Here is a 23,187-nt window from a genome sequence, read left to right as displayed (position 1 = left end):
TCTTCTTTCTAAAAGTAAAGGAAGAATGTTGATGGCAGGAGAAAATATTATTTTCAGCAAGCAAAAGTAAACCCTGTATTGATACTATCTCTGTAACAGTAATACCTGACAGATAATCCTTAGCTTATTTGAAATCTGTAATTAAACAGAGTCATGTTGCCCTGGTTGTCAAAATCAGTATTGTCTCTTTTGTCTTTTTGCAACTCTGCTTGAAATTAAGGGGAATTTGCTTTGCTTTGACTCCTCTCTCTCCCTTTCTCTTTTAAGGTCAACTCAAATCAAAACGTATTCTTGGGATAATGCCCAGGTTATTTTGGTTGGCAACAAATGTGACATGGAGGATGAACGAGTAATCTTCACTGAGAGGGGAAAACATTTAGCAGAGCAACTTGGTAAGAAATGACACAACAAAAGCTTTGTGGTTGTTTGTGAGAATGCACAAATTAATTTAATTTATAGCTTACAGAACTTGCAAATACATGTTCATGACACATTCATTGTAAAGGCATAGTCACACACTGCTTCTTTTATTTCTACAGCCTTTTTGACATGGAGCAAGAAAACAAGTAAATCAAAAAACCCCAAGCAATGGTTTTTTTTTTTCCTCTCCCCTCAAAAAGCTTACTAAACCTTTTTGCAACTTGAGTAGATTTGGGTTATGATTAGCAATACCAATAATCCAGAATAGAAATATGCTGCTGTCCAACTCAACTCCCACTGCTAACACTTCTTCTGCTGATCTACTGTACATTTACAGAACTGTAGATATGAACTTTTTTCATAAGGTCTCCCTCTGGAAAGCAAATTCTGCACACACAGAAAATTGCCAAGCTGTGAGCACCTTTGTTGTTTCTGTTTCTACACAACAGTGTTATCCTTTCATGCCATGAAATGTTTTTGGAGTGACACTGGCCAAACTTTAATGGCAAATCTCCAGAGCATCATTGTAATACTAATACCAAGGCTCTTTTTTCCTTCAAATTTCCTGATCTCTGGAGAGTAAGCTCAGCAGGTGTGTAAATCAAACTCTGGAGTTGTTAGAGGTCAATTTATGTACAAGGAATCATAAATTATGGGCATGGATTTGTTATTGTTTTTAAAACTCTGTGTAGTAAAAGCTCAGTCTGGTCAAAATATGTGTAACCAAGATCTCCTTGTCACTATTCCTATATAGGTAGGTAGAAGAAAGGATGTTTTAGTTGGGGATCCAATCTCATGCTGGTGGTTCTTAAATCATGTATATACATAGGTCAATGATCTTATTTTTAAAAAAATACTGTTTCCCACTTGTACAATTACTTTTCCTGGTAAATAATTTTATCAGAGTAACATACCTTCCTATTGAATATATCTTAATAAGTGCTGCATATGTGTAAAAGAACTTCTTGAATGAATATGTTAACAATTACTGTAAGTTAGTCTTTGAAAGATGGCAGGAAATATTTAACAGAAGGTTATATCCAGAAAACTTACCAATATTCATAAAGAATTGCATTCTCAAACTGATTGCAACCAAACCATTAACAGAGGATATTTATCTTTGCAGAAATACCTGTCATATTTTTATATATATTTTTCTATATATATGTTTTTCCCATTTCTAATGTTTACTCATTGCACTAGGAGATAGGAATATGTATTCATTGCACAAAGAGATCCCAAAACCAGAACTGTATACTTTTACCATGAATTTTTACAAGGTGCTGAAACATTTAGCAACAACCATAAATTTTCACTATAGAATTTGAATTTTTTTAAAGTCACAAAAAAATCTGAATTTCTATGCTTTGAACCATATTCCTTAAAAAAAAAAATGCAATGAATTGACAAAGCATCCCCAAGGTCATAAATTTATCAAGACAAGAAGGAACTTTGCATGTTTTACAGCCAGGAATCCTCATATGTAATAACCTATGCTTGAAAAAAAGGAAAAAGGGTAATGAGATAGTTTCAGTCTTTAAAGCAAATTCTAACTCCTGGGATTTAAAATTCAATCTTTATGGAAGAAGATTATCCTCTATTTCCATATTTATCTACTCAGGGGGTTTCTTTTCTCAGATATATATCCTGTGGCTATCTCAAGGGTAGATTATTATATTAGATAACTTGTGTCTCTGATCCAGTCATTTACTGTAGTCAGACTGCACACACAAATGTTTACATGTTTCTTGTACAGCTACAATAATTTCTTAAATCTGCCCTGAGAGTAGATGAGGTGATGTCAGGAACAGCAGAAGACTTTTCCTTAACTGCAGTAATTGCTGGCCTTGCTGGCTGGTTTGGAGGGCACCCATTGTGTTATACACATGGGACTGTCTTTTGTTTCTCTGGCAGTAAATTGATAACATCTCTTACAGACAAGTTTTAAAAATAACAATATAGATTTTTCTATCCAGGCAGACATTTTAAAACTGTGGGCCCTTTGAACACAGTGTTGATCACAGACACAAGCCAATAACATTCACAAGTGCTGTACAAAAACTAGACTGTGACACCGTCTGTTCTCAAGTGTGGTTTTATTTTCAGCCCTTGTTTATTTGAAGTCCCTGAGAAAATGAACACATCCACCTTCTGGGGTGACTATTCAGAAGGTCAAAAAGAGGACTGGGAGTTTAACCCTCTGGGGAACATGGTGTTTTGTTGAGAACAGTGTTATTGGAAAATGGAGACTCCTTTTGGCTCCTGACATCTCTGAAAAGTGTGGCCCTAAAGTTTAATAACAAGGTGTAATCATTCATTTCTTTGAATTGCTGTGCTGGCTTTTTTCTCAAGTGTAACCCAAACAAGAAGTTTAAATGAACCAACAATAAGTCTCATTACTGTTGGAGGAGGTCTGCTGAACTACCCTGTGGTACATCTGCATAACTTTTTCATGGCACTACTCAAAGTTCACAAAAGAATGAAGGAATAGTTAGGAACCCAGACCTGACCTTGAAGAAAAATTACAGAATTTTTATGAAGTCAGAATCTGTCATGTTTGCTTTGAAGATTTTTTTAAAATTTATTTTTAATAACATGACACTGGCAACACCACTATGGATCATAGCTACAAGCAGTATTGTAGGTATTTTGTAAAAGATGTGAACTGGGAAACATGCAGTGATACTTTCTCTGACCATAGAAAATTATATTTGTGGTTGTCATGAACCAAATGCAATACATTTATATTCAATAGGCCTTTTGTAATTTTTTTCTGTGGATTTGTACAATGATGTCTTTGAAGCCATATAGTCATACCACCCACAACATCCTTTAAATATGCACAGTTTATCTGTTATCTACTGCTCCTTTGAATTGGCCCCCTGATAGTTTAATTTCATTTTTCTTCACTATTATATTCTTACAAAGAGTATACAATTGTTTGCTATTACCTGCTCTGTACCTCTGTGGGTTTCAGAGAGCTCTGTCATATTCCCTTTTTATCCATAAGGTAATTCCCAGAATATTTAATTGTTCCAGGCATAAAGACACAAAGACGTCCATTAGTCATTCCTTATCATCCTATTCAGTACTTTTATAAAGTGGTGTTTTTCAGCAATCAGTTCATGGTTTTTTAACACAATAGCATCATTAACATGTTAAGGTTAGAATGAAATGAAAATAGATGAGATCAAATAAAGTCACATAACCTTTCCTCATATAAATATTATTCCAAGAATGCGTAGAAATGTGACAAACCAGGCAATAGAGAGAAATAATTATTACAAGGTTATTATTGATTTGGTAATGACAGCAAATGCATTTAAAGTTTATTCACCAATCACTAACAAAAAAGGGTATAGAATGTAATTCTTATGATATTTTCTCTCTTCAGGAATATTTGCTCAGAGCAGTACATGGATTGGCTATGGATATAGTCAGCACTTACATGCTTTAAAGCATTTTAGTAAAACAAGGGTTAGAACTTCTTGTGAGCAAAATGCATGCACTCTTGCCAGCTGAATTTCTCACACAGTTTTCTGAGATATTGCTCTCATGCCTTTCAGCAAAACTCATACATTCATACAAGTTTGGTGTCAATTGTCAGAAGAGAAATAAAAGGAGTCACAGGTGGCTTGATGTCTTCTTGTTTCTTCTATCCACAGTCTGTATGATATAGTGATATTGTAACCTACATTCCAGCTAAGGACTAGAAGGGAGAGGTGTGCACAGGCCTTTGAACAGAGTCTGAATAACTGCACAGGGAAATGGATAGCTGCATATGCAGTTTGACATAAAGTTTTTCCATTTATTTGGGACATTCTACTGTGCCTGCTAATTAGATACATCAACTTTTATGTGTTCTTTGGTTTCTCAGGTTCTTCTTATGCTTTGCCATCCAGGATCAACCATGGCTGGGGGCATGCATCATATCTAAGCATGCCCTAGGTTGCACTTGCCTGTTTTCTAAATTTATCCTGGCATCCTATTTCTCCTAGAGGCCAACATCCGATGTCAGAAAACAAAATAAAATGTGCTCACCCAGAAAGGTGCTCACATTCTCTTCTGCAAGGGGCAGTAGAAACCAGGCCTCACACCGTGTTCAGGGAACCTGCAAAGGCCTCTGAATATTATGTGTGTCATGGTCAGCAGTGCCTGTGACTTCAGTGCACCTCCACAGCTTGTCACTCAGAGAGATTGTAATTTTTACATACCTTATCTCCATATTTTCTCTTATCATTTGGGTGACTGCCTCCTTTAAGTCTTTACTTTCACCTTCCTTCCTTCCTTCCTTCCTTCCTTCCTTCCTTCCTTCCTTCCTTCCTTCCTTCCTTCCTTCCTTCCTTCCTTCCTTCCTTCCTTCCTTCCTTTTTCTTTTCTTTTCTTTTCTTTTCTTTTCTTTTCTTTTCTTTTCTTTTCTTTTCTTTTCTTTTCTTTTCTTTTCTTTTCTTTTCTTTTCTTTTCTTTTCTTTTCTTTTCTTTTCTTTTTTTCTTCTCTTCTCTTCTCTTCTCTTCTCTTCTCTTCTCTTCTCTTCTCTTCTCTTCTCTTCTCTTCTCTTCTCTTCTCTTCTCTTCTCTCTTTTCTTTTTCTTTCTCTTCTTTCTTTTCTTTTTCTTTCTCTTCTTCCTCTTCTTCCTCTTCTTCCTCTTCTTCTTCTTCTTTATTTTTTCTTTATTTTTCTCTTTTTTTCAACTTCATTGTTTTTTCTCTCTCTCTTTCTCTTGATTCCCGGTGCTTTGACAAGAATTTCCACCAAAAACAAGAACAAAATTCTTACTTCAAACAGAATCATCCTTCCATGACTATTTAGTTTTCATTTTGTTCTTGGCTCATATATTTGTGTAGGTAATGGTTTTGCCAGGGAGACAACAGAGACAGGATTGAGCTGTGAATACATATCTTCAAATTAAACCATTTAGCATGCCAGTAAGCCTGAAAGTGGGGCATTTGTCAGTGTTGGTGTCAGGTCCTAGAGAGGATGCAATTGTGGTGGTCAGACCCAGCCTGCAAGAGCAGACCTGCTGCTGGGATGGAACAGGAACAGGAGTGGGAAAGGTTTCTGAATCCTTCCAGGGCTGGGGCACAAGGCAGCAGCTCCCCAGCATCAGGACTGGGGTGCACCTTCACTGGCCAGGGGTAGGAGCCCTGGGGAGTAGCACGTGCATTAGGCATCTGTGGGCATGCTGTGTGTACGAGGCAGCTGTGAGTTTAGGCACTGAACTGAAGACGCATTTTTAGTGCTGTAATTTTGGCATGTAAATGAGGAAACAAGTGGGAGCTGACACCTCAGCACACACAGTTTGCTAGAACAGTGAGTTCTGTTTTGCCTCTGTGGCTGACTGGAGGCTGTGGTGCACAAGTCAGGGTCACCCACAGCTTAGAGAGCACAGACATATGGCTGCATCTAAATTTGCATTAAAAATGAAAATAATTGGGTTGTGCCGCAATATGCTGGTTCAAACTTCCATCCTGCTCTGTTTTTTAGCTTTTTTTTAATGGGCAAATGTTAGTTCCAGGGAAAAGAGACAGACTGACAGCACTGACAAATACCAGTCTTCTGTTTAGCTACAACACAGACAGAGTATTGGCAGAGCAATTACAGGCTCCTGTCCCCAGGATGTTCTTTTACTGAGAGGAAAGCCAACCTGCCATTGCTTTCAGCTACTGGGAGCTGCATTACAGCAAAGTTATTTAATAACAATGAGGAACAAAGGTTTGCTCAGCTCATATCTCCTGTAAACACACACACAAAAAAATATTTGCCAGAAATCTAGTTTAGTGCCCAAATGCACTCATTTAAAAGGTATCTGGAAACAAAAATCAAAATCAATACAACTGGTATTTATATGAAACCTTCTGTTCTGAAAGACTGGAAAATGAGATGTTAGCTAGAACATGACCAGTAGCAGCCCCTTGAGTCTCCCCATTCTGCCACAGCTGACAGTCCCCCTTTAGCTTTGTTTTTGTAATAAATTCAGCCATCCTAAAGACTGCATAAATACCTTAGCATTTCTGATAATAATGTTTGTCTTCCTGTTAATTCTCTATCTTGAATGATGATAGAGCACTGCTCTTCACTGAGATAATATTAGCAGAGTCCAGTTCTGAGGCTTGATTTTTTTTAATAATTTTCTGATCGTAGCCCAGCACTTGGGCTTGTTAGGATAGCAGAGATCCCATCCTATTGATCTAGAGAGCAAAGCACAGCAAACCAGAACTTGCCATAACCAGAGAGTTGCTGATGTAGGAGATACTTTGAAGAACAGCAGTGGTCTCCAGCTACTTTCAGCCCAGTTCCCTAGGAGAAATGACCTTTCAGTCATGCCATGTGTGTCCTTTCTCTCTTTGACTAAAAAATATTGACAGTTCTGAGGAAGTGGACATCTGAGCAGAGGAGAAAGGTCCTGCAGTTGCCTTGACTGACAGCATATAATGTGAATGCAAAACTTATTAGATACTATTCATAGCAGGCAAGAAGGTAAGTGCCTGCCAATGCCTGCTCAGAACTACCCACAGATTGCAATTTTAAGAAGATAAGGCCTTATTAATACCTCTCTTTTTTATACAATGATATTATTAAATTATTAATTCCCATGACTTCCTGGAGGTCGCCTTTTACACCCTACTCTTACAAAGGGAGCAGCTTCCTGCAGCCATTTCTTGCTCTGGTGCTGCAATCTCCTACTACTCCTCACAATTCTGGATTGAACAAGACACTGACAAAAGCAGCACTAAGGACCACAGTTCAAGCTTGTCTTCATGAAAATTTAGAAGGATAGTTAGTGAGGGAACATACATACCCTTGTGGACATCTGTAAAATGTAACATATGGGGTGATAACATTAAATTGTCTTAATTGTAGAAAAACACTCTGAAACCAAAATGCCTCCTGATCAACTTGTGAAACATCAGCACAGATCTTGTCTGTGTTGTCTGTGGAAATATTCTTAAAGTTTGCTGTCTAGCCTGTGCTCTTAATGTCATGTTTTCTCAGGAAGATGAGGGAGTGCAGAATGTTCTTCTCTTTGCATATGACTGTGCTTTCTGGGCTTTTTTCTTTCCTGTGTTTTGAAAGCAGACATAAAAAAGTGTTAATGAGCAGTTATGAAGGAGCCTCTACAGAGCTAGCACACATGTGAGGCAGAGAGGGTACAAAGTCAGTAATTCTGGCTGGGTGTATGATTCAGGAAAACCATCTAAATGCTCTGTGTGCATTGTAGATCACCAGGTGAACAACAGAACCGTGCCAGTGGCCTGTCTAGCTCTGCTGCTGTAGTGCTCTGTAGGAGCTGCCAAGAGCTTGCCAGCCTTCTTTGAGTCAGTAGTAGGGAAAGAGGGAATCAGCAAAGGAAAACAGAATTAAACACAAAATAAGCATTTAAAATATCATATTCCATGTTCCATACATTTTGTACATATGTTCAGGCAACACTTTGGTGTGTTGGATTTTCTGAGTTTCAGCTCTGTTCTCCCTGACCTACCCACTTACCTCTTGGGCTTGTCATGTCTTTGCAATAATCTCCTCTGCCTGGCCTCATCCCCATCAGCAGTACAGATCATCACACATGGTGGGAACACGGTGTTATTTGAGCTCTGCTTCCCTGGGCAGCACCAGATAGCTGTCTCACTTCACACTTACACCCCCATGGAAAATATTTTATCTCAATTAATAATGAGTAGTGGAAAAAAAACTTGAAAAAAGTACTAGAAGTCATAGAACTTAGGCTGTCATACGCAGGGATTTATGAAGCTTAGGGTGTTTAAGAGCCATTAGTAAAATAATTGCAAGATGAGTCAGTAGAGAAGGAGGTGCCATGGGGAAAAAAGATCTGCAAAATATTCCATAAGAAAATGAAAACAAACAGAATTCTAAACCTGATTCCAAGAAACCCTGCTAGGAAAAATTCTGTATAGCTCGTTGAAACTGTTCCACAGGCAAGGTTTTGGTTAAACAAACAAACCAGCCAAAAGAACCAACCTAATTTGTTGGGGGATCTTGCACAAGGTAATACTCCCATGAGAAATTGAATCCCTTGCCCAGGACAATCAGTTGCTGTTCTGAGTGCCTACAGGAGCCTCTCTTGCAAGTGTCTTTGTAATGGTGTCTTTGGCCGCATCAGAAAGATTCTGAACTCCTGTTCTGCTGAATTTTTGTAATCCTGCTGGTCCTACTTGCTCAGTACATACCACGATGCTTTGACAGTGATTACCCGAAACTGCACAAAGATTTTCTTAACTTCTTAATTAGCTTCAAAAGACTCTTCTGTGTTACCATGTCTGCACCAGTGAGAACAGTGTCTTACCTATCTGCAGCTGCATCTGTTTTACAGAGAACTGCCTGGAAGGAGCTCACATGCATGCCCCATTCTCTTCTTGGGAAGATGGATGTTTATTTGCGCATTCAAGCATATAAAAAGCACCTATCATAGGTCTATACACAGAAGGAGCTCTTTGGGCTAATTTCCCAGACTGTTCAAAATTCCCACATCTACAGTTCCAGTAAAGAATATAGCATTAGTTTTATTGTGGAGGCAATTGGCTGCTCAGCCACTTTCTCTCAGGTTTGTCCATTGCTTCATCTATGGAGCAAAGCCTAGCCTAGCAGGCTTTTAATGTCCAAGGCAATTAATGTCCAAATTGATGGAATACCCTCATAGCCTGATATCCAACTACATCAGTGCTATGACTGCAATTTCCTTCTTATATTGAAATCATATCTGAAATTCCATAGAAATGTTCAAAGTATTTTATTTGAATCAATTATTTTGTGCTTGACATTCCATAACCCTCCATTTAATCTGGAGAATGGGTGCCTTGTAAGTTTTTCATGATGTTCTCATGCAAAACATCCTCACCAAGATAGCAGGCCTGTTTTCTTGATCTTATCCTTGTTACAATAGTTCTTGACATAGGCCTCCTCTCTGTGACTCTTTTCCTTTCATTTCTGCTTTTCTCTCTCTAGATCTAGACCTAGATATCATATCTGCTATTTCATTATCATCTGATGAGCTCATTCTATCTTCATAACTGTAAAAACTGTTCCACTCCTAAATGTTCTTTAGATTCAGTGTTCTTCCTAGTCCTGAGCTTTGGTGCATCATTCCCCCATTGTAACTCAACCCTTCTGCCCTGTGATTCTGCTTGTTCCTCTGTGGAACGGCTGCTTTCCTCCTTCCTGTAGCGAAGACACTAGGAGCTGTGGAAGATTCCTGACTGCATTGCTGGGCTGGGGCTGCATCTGAATTTCAACACAGCATACTGAAATTGTGGAAGATCTTCCTTTCTCCAAGCAGCTCCCAAATGATCTGAACAGCTTTCGCCTGCATGGAGCTCTGCAAGAGGGCCAAAGCCACCAACAAGTGATGCTACACTATCTTTCCTCACTCTTTCCTTCTTGTTTAGAACAAAGGAAATATGCAAGCAAAGCTTAACTAAAGCAGCATCTTATAGATTAAAACTATATCCTTGTATCTAATTTTTGTTGAAGGTCTTCTATTACTCACAGTTTTCCTGCTTTGCAGAGAAATATGGAAAGGAAAGGTTTTTATGGCAATGTATTTTCATACTGGTGAGCTTACCCTTACACTTCTTCCTGATACTAACAGAAGTCGTATGACCAAATAAATTCCTGTACAATATTTGTAGCTCTTGTTATCTAATCTCCCTATGAACACTAACTTTTGCCAGTGCTTAGCTCCTATACATTAAAACATTTTAGTGCTTCGTGACACTTCAGTACAGCACCTTACATAAATTAAAAATACAAAAAAAACCCAAAACAGAGCAGAGTTGAGTTTGTACATTGCTTATTACTTCTTGCTGGGTTATCATGTCAAGGTAAATATAATTATCTGCAGTAATTCTAGGGTAGAACTCAAATTGCAAAAGTTGCGTAGACAGCAGTTATAGGACTGAATGTGTAGATTACGTTCTGTTTAGATGGCATACTGAATTCATAATACTAATGTCACCAAAGTACTTGCATTTAAATGTCATGTGGCCTTTCAAAATGGAAAAAAACAAAACATTCAAAAAATCAAACCAAACCACCAGACCCACAAAGATTTGTTTTCTGTCCTTCTGCCAGGAATTTCAAGTAATTGAAATTTTCTGACAGGGATTTTTAACATCCTGAAAGACAGTATTAATTGAACATTTGTATTCAGATTTAATCAGAAGGAATCAAAATAGTTGTGCAAGGGGTAAGCCAGACTGTGCAAAGGTTTCTGTAAAGCTAACAGTGAATCAGATGTTTTGTAAACTGTTTGCATATTGAACCCATAGGTAGTGGAAAGATAGGAATGGAAGAAAGTTTTGAATTATCAGAGAATGGGTGAGAAATGTCCTAACTTGGGAAAAATGTGGGAGAAGTCCTAGAAAACAATAAATTAAGGAACACAAATGCTTTACAAAGGAAACAAGCATGTGGGAAGACCCAGCTCCGGCAGAAGCTTTCTAGGCTGCAGGCTGACTGCCAAGCTGCAAACCTGGCCTAGATGAGACCCATGTGGGAGGTGAGATGTGGTACAAATGGAGGCAGAGAGGAGAACTTAGGGAAACTGTCTCTAGAGGGCTTAGAACAGCTGTCTCCGCTCTATAAAAAACTTCCAGTGTCCCTTAAGGGCCAAGGATAGCTATGGTTTTTGCCTTTGGGCTATTCATTGGGAATGAATAGATAAAAAGTCCATCTGTACAAATGAATTAAGATGTTTTCTTCCTTACGTGCATTTCCGTTGTTTGGTTTTGTTTTTTTTTTAATTAGTTCTGTCTGTGGAGTTGGGAATCCCTTTGGTCCCATGGATTCACATCTAACTTTAGTAACTATCAAATTGCAAAAATCTTTTCTTGTCTTGCTTGGTTTTTTTACCTGTACTTTTGCAAGCATTATTTTGTATTTCAGCACCACCTTAAATAACACAATGGAAATGGCATACTGCATAATGCTCAGAGGAACATAATAGTTAGAGATGAGCAGCAGATTACTTGTTCCCAATGGCTGTACATACAGGGCTTTCCTAAAATAATTCTCTGAAACAGGTATTAAGCTTTAGATTAAACTGTGTTAAAGTAGAGATTTTCTAAGGGAATATATTTGGTCCTGACTTCATCCAGCCTTGTACAAAGCCAGTAGCACTAGTGTACTTACTCTGATTGTGTTACAATTTTAACTGCTCTTCTTCCATATGTGTGCTCTCATGAGTTTCCTTTCTGAGTGTCTCTTGGTCAAGTGAAGTTTGTATGTTAATTGGAGATACCAAAACATGCCTAGAACATAAACATATGTTCTTTATTTTCTTAGGATTTGAATTTTTTGAAACAAGTGCCAAGGAAAACATTAATGTCAAGCAGACGTTTGAGCGACTTGTGGATATCATCTGTGACAAAATGTCAGAAAGTCTGGAGATGAGTCCCACCATTGCTGCCAGCAACCAGAACACACAGCTAAAGGACACCCCTCCTCCACAGCAGCCCAACTGCAGCTGCTAATGCAGCTATCAGCAAAGGCAGCTCCAGTGTGTTCTATTGCCAACAGAGTATTTATGAATGGTCTATATGCCTTTATTTATACTGTCTTATTAATTTATTTGGAGAACAGTCTTGTTTTACATCAGCTGTTCGAATATGCATATGGGGATGGAGCAGTTTTTAGCCTGAAAGGATGATCCATATTTTAGAACCTGGCTTTTGCATGCAGGGTGTATATTAATTTCTCTTTTCTTTTTACTGTTTTGTGTCACACTTCAGCTGGTGCCATGTCCTCAGACCATGTTTGCCTATAATTGTCTCTCACTTCATTGGTTTCAAATATATAGTTGAATTTTTAGGGTAATGGTCAGGGAGTTTTGACTTAGCTTCCTGATGCCACTTGTGTATTTTCCTGACTGAAAATGAATTTAGAAGTATTTCTGTAGTGAGCAAATCCCTCATTCTGCCAGATTACTTGTACAAGGGACACTTCCTGAGCGCATTGCCTTGTAAAATCCACACTCACTGTGTTACACATCCTGGCTGACTGAAAACTGCAGAAATCAGAAGAAAGATAGGTCCTGGGCCTAAAGCCATCAAAATTCCCAACTGTTCATCAACAATTTCCAACTCTATGTGGATATTCAGTCCAGAGTCTCAGAGATATTGGATACTTCATCCTGTTTGGACAGCTAGTGTATTTGCTTTTACATAGGAACTGCATGTCTAGCTAATAATTTTCTGAAACTAGAATTAATTTCTCATTCCATCATTATGGAGATCCCAGTCTTACCTACCCCTGTAGTAGAAGGCGATTTAGCTCTTTCCATGTTTGCCTGCATGAGACATTAACCACACAGTCCTATATTATGTCCGACTGAGCCAAATCCATTGTGTTTGGTTGTTCATAGCCAAAAGCTGCCTTGTCACAGTTCTGTCAAACCTGCATGCTTCAGTTTTCAGAAATTTCATCTCCCATTCAGTCACTGAGATAGCTACCACCACAGTGGCTATAAATGTCTGTATTTTACTCAGACCTATTGCAGAAATGCTGATGGTGTCAGTGAACTGAAGTTTGACCTGATTTTTTTCTCCATTTATTTTGGCAAGAGAATTAACATTTTTAAAACTTTAGGAGTAATAAAAAATTGTCAACTTTTCTAATCTTAGGCTGAATACATTGAAAAGATCAGCAAAAAACTTTGAAGATAGCAGAATAAAGTACACAAATTCTTTTATGGGAAAGTGTTAAAATAGTTATATTTTACAGTTTTTACTCCTCTAGTAATTGGTGGAAGTTTCTTACATCTGTGTCCTGAAGTACTTTGTAAAACTACTTTACTTGCATCATAGTGACCTTTTTTAACTAAGCAGCATAACTAAAGAAGCCCTGATTATTTTATTTTTCCAATTAGACAGAATTTAATATACGGCTGACATTTTTTAAACTGTCAGCAATGGGAAAAATCTGAAAAATAAAATAAAAGGAAGTAACACATAGTACACTGAATGACTCACAACTCACAACTGCAAAGAATTCCTTCTTTACAGTTTATGTTTTTTAAAGGTAACTTACGTAACCCCTGATACATAACACACTAAGATACACAGACACTAAGAGAAAATGGCCACTTAAAAAAAATTATTAAATTATCTAAATACACTTTGACACAATAAAAGTTACTTCCAAACAAGGCATATAGACATAGGTAAAAAAGATATACCAGGAGGGTTCTACCTGGGCTGCCTAACTTAAATTAATCAATGCTGTCTTCAGTCTGGGATTTTGAACCATGTCTGTCCTGTTAGCTAGTTTATTTAAGCAGTTTTCCCCCTAGTAGACATGGAGACTGATTTACTTCCATGAAGGTGAATCAGCACCCTCCTTTTTAGAGTGGAGGACCAGCCAGGTGGAAGAGGTATGTGCTATCCAAACAATGATCCTTTCTCTCTCTAGGGCGCTTTTTTTTCGCTCCCCCATTTAAGACAGCATGTTGCTAAGTGTGCTGAGAGAGTTTCCACACTCTAGGTGCCAGCTGATTGGAAAAAACAGAAGCAGTACAAAGTTGAGCAAGCTTCATTTGAGATGGCTGCTGGGCAGTTTTCCATGTGTTTCTTGTTATGTCAGTGATTCCTGCCCGAGAAGAAGGGGCAGGAAAGCCTTGAGACAGAATTCAGCTTCAGCTCTCAAGTTCTTTAGGTGAGTCTTGGGTTGTATTATTCGTCTGAACCATCTCAGGCAAGGAAGAGAGAGACATAATCAAGTTACCAAGGATTTTGGGCATATCCTGAATCATGCAGCTTGGCAAGAAGTGCAAGTATTCTTCTAGCTTTGCTCTGAGAAGTTTGATGTGAAATTGTCATCTCCTGTGCACAGTGCAATCAGGAAAAAAGACTTCAAGGTGTCCCTTGCTGCAGTCACACTTTGCTTGTATCCATTGCAATGAATTTAGACCCTCCCTGCCTGGCTATGACCGTTTAGACTTGGTAGAAATACATTATTAGCATATATCTTTTCAAAGTAATTGAGTGATAGATTAAAAGTTCTGTACGTAAATGGGATTAATTAATTGCTTTTCATTTTGCATCAGGAGTCTGGGCAGAAGAGGAACAGCAAAATCTAAGGAGAACCCCTGCTTCAAGTTTCTGAGGCAACTAACCTGCTAGGCCTCCACACATATTTGGCCTTCTGCATGAGATGGGGTGGCTGGGGGAAGCAGCTGTCAGAGTAGTGTTGTTCCGTAGAGTGCTAAAATATGTTAAAAGGAAAAATCTTATCTGAAATACAGCAGCAGAGAATGAGTCTGTACCTAAAACCTCTTCAAAGCTTTGTTCTAACACTGAGACATTGTCATGGCATTCAGTCAGATTAATTTTTAAAATGTTCAAATAAAATACTTGGAGTTTTTCAAGATGACACTAAAACCCTGGGAAAACCACTCAGCCCTCTCAGTTGACACTGTTTGGGTAGAAGTTTGGAAAGGATGACCTGTTGCGGTCCCATCAAACCAAATTTATTCTATCATGGCTTTCTCTGAAATTGAAAATGCGTGGAAGTTCAAGCAGGCTTTTTCTTTCCAAACTGGGCTACCTGCTGTGGGAAAAAGTAGGCTTTGATTTTCCATCACAGGTTGGCTTTTGCAGTCACATGCTTCACAGCAATATTGAGTTTTCTGCTATAAAGTTGGTCACATTTAGATCATGAGCATCATGATCTCAGTACTTCTCTCAACCAGAACTTACCTTTTGTAGAGAAACAGTAAAGACAGAAAAGCTTTTGAGAAGTAACTTACCATGCCTTCCTCAAATATTCCAAGAATTCTGAGGGGACTAGCAGTGTTAGATTTTTCATTCTATGTAAAATTATTCCTTGGCCTCCTATGGGATAGAATATCTAACAGCAGCCTATGTCAATCTGGTTCAGTTCCTCTTGATTTACAGGAGAGAACTGCAATTTTTCTTAAATCCAGGTGGGCTGAACGTTTTTTAAGAACCTGCTGCAACTTGATCAAGGGCCTAATTTTAAACTATCAATGCCTTGTTCTTCGCATATATCAAGTACCAGGCTACAAAACACTATATTTTGTGATGGAAAAGGGGAGGGCTCAGATGGAAACTGGGATAGCAGAAACAAAACTACGTTCAGCCTCATCACAAGTGAAAAAGTGAAAAAGTTCTTGCACACCTTGCATTAATTTGTTGTACTTTCAACACAGAAATAAGACTGAATGTCACAGCAAATCATTGGTCCAGCCATAGATACCCCCTTCAGCAGAGATTTATCCACTTGGTGAGATGTAGCAGTTAATACACAGAGTATTTTAAATCTGAGAGATGAGATGACTTTGGGCAGAGAATCCTGAGTTACATAGTGCCAGCTGAAGCTGAACTAATACTACACAATCCTTTTTCTGAGTTATGATCTAGACTAAAGCTTATAGCAGCAGGCTAATCCTGTGCATGGGCCATGCACCAGCCTTATCATGCTCTGACAATGTGCTGCTTTCTGCACCTTCAAGCTACTGGTCAGAAAATCCCTTGGGAGCACCCAGGAACATGGGGATTGTCTGGTTCCTGTGGTGCCTCGGGCAGCAACCTGCCAAACAGCTAGCCAGCCCTGCTGGGTTGAACATTCAGATGCATGTTTTTTGATTCTTTTAGGAGTTCATGTTCACAAGTTACAAGTGCAACTGACTTAATACTGTGTCTGTTATTTTTGGTGGTGGTGGTTAGTTTATTTAGACTTGTTCATTTGGTGTTTTAAATAAATGTGAATTAGCCTAATTTTCTGCCAGAAAATACTCTTTCTCTCTGAACAGCTGTGTAAGTGACTCTAAGATGGAATTGTTTGTTCCTTTGTGCTTATACTTAATGCAACACCTAGAGAAATTACCTGAGCAACTACATCTATGTGGCCTTTTCCAGAGAACCAGTTTGAAAGATTAATTTTTCTCCCCAGTCTGCTCAGATCAGCTGTACCACCTGCATCTTCTTTGTTTTAGAAATGAAGTGTTATTTTAGGATACACAAAATTTGCTGGAGTTTGATCCTAACTTTGAGAATGCATTAAATTTGCCATTTTTGGGGGGGGGCGGGGAGTAGCAAAAATTCTACATTTGGTGGTTATGAATTTGTTTCTTTGGAGCAGACAAATGATGTTGCAATTGCATTCCAAGAGAAACCCCCTTACAAACTCCACCCCTCCCAAGCTACTGTTTTCTATATTTTTTTAGAGAAGTAAGTTTTATTATTTACATTTTTACAGGCATCAACTAAATTTCAGTTCTGATGACAACCTGATTCCTCCTTGGCCTGTTTCATATAGACTCACAATGTATAACATCCTCAGGGGGTTTAGCAACATATCTTCACGGGGAATAAGTTCTGATAATTTGCACCATTTATCCATACATTCTGACTCCAGATTCTCCAAGGCTGATCAGTTTTCCAGTCTCATTTAAAAAGGCAACATATTTCAATTATTTGAATGAACTCTACCAGTTTTATTTAGAGGTAAATGTAGTTCACCTTTGCAAATTAAAACGGTTTTTTTCCTTTTGCTTATCCATGGTTGTTCAGTGAAGCAGAATTTGTGACTACACACATATTATATGCACATATATACAGTAGTACATCTTTGATACTCATTCATTTCCCACTGTTACTTGTTTATATTCAGTGCCACTTTTCCCAAATTTATCCTTAAATTGTCATTACTGCTGAAAATCAAATGTGTTACATTTGAATACCAGAAGTTCATTAACCATGGTTCCAGCAGAGGTAGATGGCTTGTCATTTGTACAATAAGGTACTTGGTATGTGATCTGGGGGAAAGCAAAAGTCCCTGATTGCCCATAATTTCACATTCACCTATAACACACAAAAGTGAAGGTTAGATAGACATTCTTTACCACTTCTGGTGATAAATCTCCTCAAGTAATTCTGACATGTACCTGCAACTAGTGATATATGAAATGTTTGTGCTGTAAGTCCAGTTTGGTATTTTGTCAGTAATGTCAGGTGTGTTGTGACTCGGTTGGACTGTCACAATGTGTAACTTATATACTAGCATTCGTGTATTTCAAATGTCTTACATGTTGCATGAAAAAATGTTATAAAAATAGATATTTTTTCTATTTTTGAATACCTCAAAACTGAGGAATCATGGGCCAATAAGTGCAATATTTAATTATTTACTCAGTGTATATAAACTTGTGTGAAAGGGCGAAGCTTCATGTATGTGTGATAAGCTGTTGATGATGCCTGTGTGGCTTAAGATTTCTAGTAAATGTACACGTCTTGTAGAAATATTATATAGTAAACACTTTACCAGTGTAGTGTAGGAATATTCTTAAGTAACTTACGCTATTTTTCATATATGAGACTATGGTTAAAGATATTTGTATGTTTACTGCAAGTGCATGTCAATTTTACTTTTAGAGTTCTGAGTGTCCTTTTTTGAGAAATGTCATGTTACACCAACACTAGTGGGACAGGCCTTCTGTCAGAAAATGCTTTAAACCATTTATAAACTGTCTGCCTATATTTTTTAAAGCATGTTCTCTAGAAGCATTAAAAGAACCTCTTAGAGCTCAGCATTTATGGTGAGCTAATTATTTATTCTTAAAGAGTCAATTACATGCTCTGTCTGCCTGTATTGCATAATATCATGTGGACATGTTTTCTTTAATCTGATACAGTTAACTCATAATACTTACCTGAAACAATAAATAGGGGTACCCAATATTCTTGCAGATGACTTGTCAGACTTTGGTTGGTGCCCCAGTTTAACATGTTTGCAAACAGCTTCGGGGTCACAGTCAGTAGCACAGCAGAGTGGAAGGTGACCTTAGTTGGTCAGTTTTGATAATTAGGTTTCTTAACTTCTCTAGAAACTAAAGATGGAAGATACCTCCTTAAAGATACTGACCCACATTCTTCACTCCATTTTTACATGGCCTTCAAAGTTCAGCATTTCCAATATTAGGAATAAAGCCGAGGTACAAATGGAAACAAAATGCAGGTCAGAATCTGACCATGAAATTAAAAGGAGATATCCAATAATTTATTTATTCCTTCTTACTTACATAATTCTAGTGGTTTTCTAAGAACATGAGCAAGGCCATCAGTACTCAGCAGCACCCTTGGGTAGATTTGGGACCTTAAACCCTGAATCACTGATCTGCCATGGGTTCCCAGCTGTGCCTATAGAGCCTGCAGAAAAGCTCATTCTGTTAATTTTTGCTAAATCTCCAGCTTCAAAGGCATGTGTCATCTGCATTGGGAATTTACTAAACAGAGACAGGCCACTGAGTCTGGGCCATGGAGAAGAATTGGGGAATTGGTTTTGCCAGACAATTTTCCTAAAAAAAACATGTATTCATTAGTACCATGCTAAAAGGTACACAAGTAGATTTTTAATTTTATCTAATACATTTTTGTGAGAATATATGAGGTTTAATAAATTATGGGTTTTTGTTGCTTTGTTTTGTTTTGTTTTGTTTTTTTAATTTTCATGATCTGGAAAAGAATGAAATTCTAAGGCCTACTGGAAACCGATATCAAGGGTTTCCTTTCTGATGTCATCAAATACATTCTTTGAGAAAGCAAAGTAGCCAAATTGCATTAAGTAGCACATGACAGTACTTGCAATGACCTGAAAAGTCCTTAAAAATGTTTTTTTTACCTAATGCCATTAAAATTTCTGCAAAATTATATACACCAGAGTGAAATGAAAATGTATGTAGATAGAAATTTGGGATTGCTTAGTATAAAAAGGAAATTCTTGGCATCATTGTTGCTGAGCAACAAAGTAAGAGTCAGAATATGAGGTACAACTAAAATGGAAATGTACAGCCTGCTGCAGGACTCCCTAAACCTTTTATTGTTAAGTGACCTGACAGTTCAAGGGCTGGCAGATAATTTCACCTAACTTTTTTATAATCACTCACAGGCATGTGATTACATGCACGAAAATAAATGCTTTCCTTGATAACATGTAGCTGTTCTGGTTCTCTCAAACCAACTTGTTTGCTGAACTTGAAAAATTGATGTTTTTAGGATACCTTTGTGAGAGGGTGAGACTCAATCTGTGCCTTCTCCCCTGACTCTTACTGCAATATAGCTACTGTGGTTTTAAAAATATGTTAGCTAAAATGCTGCTGGGTGATAAATTTTGTGAATCATCTCCATAAGTCCATGGGAGCTCTTGTCTGAATGTTCAGTACAAGTTTTATCCACATGGAGAGTTTTAATTCTGTGCTGACGTAGCAACCATGTGTATTCCATTGGATATTCTTTTTGTATGTGACTTCTGTATACCAAGTGGATTTTTTTTGTTTAATTTTTTTTGCTGAAAGTTTTTTTTTCCTTTTGCAATTACAATAAATATTCAAGAGACTATATTCATTAATATCTCAGTTGTGATGATATGGTCTTACACCCCACCCCTCTCCCTTCATTTATTTCCTTTAACTTACTAAAACTAGAAAAGAATAACTTCATTTTTGACTAAATGATTGACAAAGGTACCACCACATCTGCAATAATTAATTTCACTAATATACTCTCAGTAGCACTGGTGACTGTAGCTCTTTATGAATTCCACAGAATTCACTGGGGACTTTGCCCTAATAGTCTGAAGGAGAAAGATTTGTTAGGCATTTCCCTAACAAAAGCACCCTGCCTCTAAGCTGACCCTTTAAATTACGGCAAAGTTTTTTCTTTTGATTTTTCACTGTCTAAACTGCTTAACAGTATATGTGCTTTTTGGACACAGTTATTACTTGATCCTGCAATCTTAGTTCAAATGCACCATCTCAGTTGTGGTGGGCAGTTATTTCACACATACCATGATGCATCACTATCCAGTTTTTGCTTTTTCCAACATTTACACACTCACTTGTGCTAGCTTGAACCCTGCTGTGACTCCTGAATTTATTTTCTCTCCACATAAATCCTAATCTTCATTCAATCTGTTGATCAGGTTGCACCATCCCCTGTCCCCCCCAGTTCCTGTGAGCAGGTGTCTACCTACAAACTCCTTTAGCACACATCACCTCTCACTGTTCCACTGTGTTCCAGCCAAGTCCCCCTATTTTTCCTAGTATATTTACATCTCATCTACAAAGTATCTTATGATAATTGCTTAATTTTCTCACAACACTGAGTGCTTCCTTGCTTCCTGTTTGTGATTCTATATCTCTAGACAGGTTTTTGCTGAAGGGTCTATTTGTGCAGCTCACTTCCCTCACACGTAGAGCAACTCTTTGCAGCATGGACTCTTGTCATCAAATCACATCTGAGAATGAAACTCCATCATTCCTTCCAGATTTTGGCAAATGTAGTGTCTTTTCCATCTGCCTCCCTCACTCCATTGCTCTCTGAGATTGGCCCTAATGTATTTGCTCTGGGTATTAGGGAGAGTGGAAGACCAGAAATGAGGTGTAAGAGGGGAAGGATAGCAGGGAAAAAACAGATGATTTCTCATGGATACCTTGGAATGAGAGAATTTTTGAACTGATATAATTTTAAACATGTTGAAACTTTTAAAGAACTAGACTAGGGAAAATCACAGATGGGTAGATGAGAACAGGGATCTACCAGGATAAAACCTCTCTCAGCAATAGGTATTTCTTGCTCAAGGAAAACATTTTCTATCCTATTTTCAGTCAGAAGGCTGAAGACAAAATGTTTCTAACCACCAAAAAAAAGAAAAAAAAAAAAAAAGGTCAAACAGGCAGAATATCTCAGTGAAGTAAGAGTGGGTGACTTAGCAATGTGATCTGCCAAAACTCAAAACTGTGAAAAACAAACTCTGGCTTACATCCAAGTGAGGGGACTCACCAAGGTAATGGAAAACTGAGGGTTAGTTGCTTTTTGTATAGATCTGTACAACTCTTGAGCTGCAAAGTGAAAAACAGAAGTGCCTTCAAAAATCTGAAGTGTCTTCCTACACCTGTGTACCTTTTGGCACTAATGCAAGATCCTGAAGAAATTAGCTGTAGGACAGAAGATTTACAGTTTAACTGTCTCATGTAAGAAAGGGATGTGCTTTAGACCATGGTGAGCACAGGTCATCAGCAGCAGGCACAGCTCGTGTGAGATCCTGTTCTCTATCATATCCCAGCCAGAGGGTCTTCCATTGGGCCTGGTCCTAATGCTCCACTGGGGTTGAAGAAGCTAGAGGTACTGAAGGAGTGGCAGGATGAAAAGACACTCCAGCCCTGGCTAAGCCTAAGAGTGAACCCAGGCAGCTCTGCAACCCACTGCAGTGCAATGAAAAATGAGACCAGAGACTGTTCCACCTGTGGAAAAATTGTGTGAAAGGTCCAAAGCCCACCCAAACTCCAGGTTGTTAGGAAGATAAAAAACATTGTCTTTGAGAATTAGAAACTCGGTATTACACTCTTCACTTCCCAACAGCTGCCCCAAGGAGGCTATCTGGGGCCACCATAAGCAGCATCATGGTTTCCTGAGGAGATACAGCTTTTCCCCATGTTCAAGCCCATGTGAAGAGTGACGTTGGACTGCCAAATTATCACTCCTATTGAAGCAGCATAGCTAACCCAAACCAACTGTGCCAGGTGCAGACAATCAGCACACTCACAGCAGAGCAGCCTCACTCTGGGGCCCCTACAGGGTGTTGTGAGGCCCCAGGAAGTGCATACTCTCTTGTTTCAAATCAATGCCTGTGGTTAGAAAATGAGCCTGTGAATAGCTGTAGAACATCTGGGGATGTCACACAGAATAACTGCATCAAACCAGACTAGAGATTTTAAAGTTTAGATAAGGTTCTAGGAATAAAAAATTCTGCCCTGCTTTTCTTTCAAGAAGATTTGCCCTAAGAGATATATCTTCATTTTAACTGTTTTCTTTAATATTTATCCAAGCAGGAGAAGGCTTAGCCCCTGGCCCCAGCCCCTGTGCAGGCCAGCAGCACAGTGCACACCGCCCAGCCAGCCCTGCCCTGCAGCCATCAGCTCAGGCAGCATCTGCTCAGTGTCCCAGAGGGAACCTGCCTTTGGGCCATCTCTTTTATTTCTGTTGGGGAGCAACACCATAAATTGTGTGGAAAATAAAGCCCACTTCAAACTAAAGTTTCTCTCTTCAGTAATTAACAATAGGGAGATGAGTTTTCTGGCACCTTGGCTGCATGAGGACACATAGCCATCCACATGCCACCTGGCATAGCAGAAAAACACCAAGGTTTTACTCTGTAGCTGTCAACATGGAGCAAATCTTGCTTTGAGTCTATGCAGGATAAAAATATCTTCACTAACATTGCAGACAAGCTGGTTAAATAGCTTCTTTTCATCTTGCAGGGAGTGGGGACCATCCACCAGGTTGGAGGAACTTGGTGTTCATATCAAGTCTACAGGAGGTTGTTCAACCCTGAGTACACACAGGATTTCAGATAAGGCCATTCATTCATTTCAAGAGTCACATGCCTTTGGTCAATAGTCTGGCTGCTCTCTGCCTCTATTGTATGAGTGCTTTCTGTACCATGGTATTAGGGGATGTCAGTATCTGGTCCTGGGATGAACATTTCTGTCTGGAAATTGTCTAATTCCTCTTCTGCATGTGACTTCCAGTTTTCTTCTACTGATTATTTTCCTGACATGTAATAATAGGGATTCAAAAATCATTAGAGGAGAGATTTCTTCCTATTTCTTTAGCAGATAATATTTTCATTATTACATTTCAGAGAAAGCCAGAAAGACAATTTATTAGTCTGCTAAGCCTTCTCTCTTGCCTCACCATCTTGTCTAAAGATAATCCATGTCTGCAAAGTCGCATAAT

General features: G+C 38.5%; 1 protein-coding gene across 1 annotated transcript in view; it reads left to right on the top strand.

Moving 5' to 3' along the window:
- The window catches only part of RAB3C (RAB3C, member RAS oncogene family), a 128,886-nt gene extending 109,096 nt beyond the window's left edge, over positions 1-19,790 (top strand). The window contains exons 4-5 of the mRNA XM_071425366.1: positions 268-392; positions 11,720-19,790. Of these exons, the coding sequence (XP_071281467.1) occupies positions 268-392; positions 11,720-11,907 (313 nt within the window). The 3' untranslated portion in view covers positions 11,908-19,790. The remainder of the gene's footprint in view (positions 1-267; positions 393-11,719) is intronic.
- Positions 19,791-23,187: the final 3,397 nt, after the last annotated feature.

This window comes from Agelaius tricolor, unplaced genomic scaffold (genome assembly GCF_023055355.1).
Source record: "Agelaius tricolor isolate 1412-34295 unplaced genomic scaffold, bAgeTri1.0.p SCAF_4, whole genome shotgun sequence".
Taxonomy (NCBI): Eukaryota; Metazoa; Chordata; class Aves; order Passeriformes; family Icteridae; genus Agelaius; species Agelaius tricolor.
The sequence above is the reverse complement of the archived record's forward strand: the minus strand, read 5'-3'. Positions and strand labels throughout refer to the sequence as shown.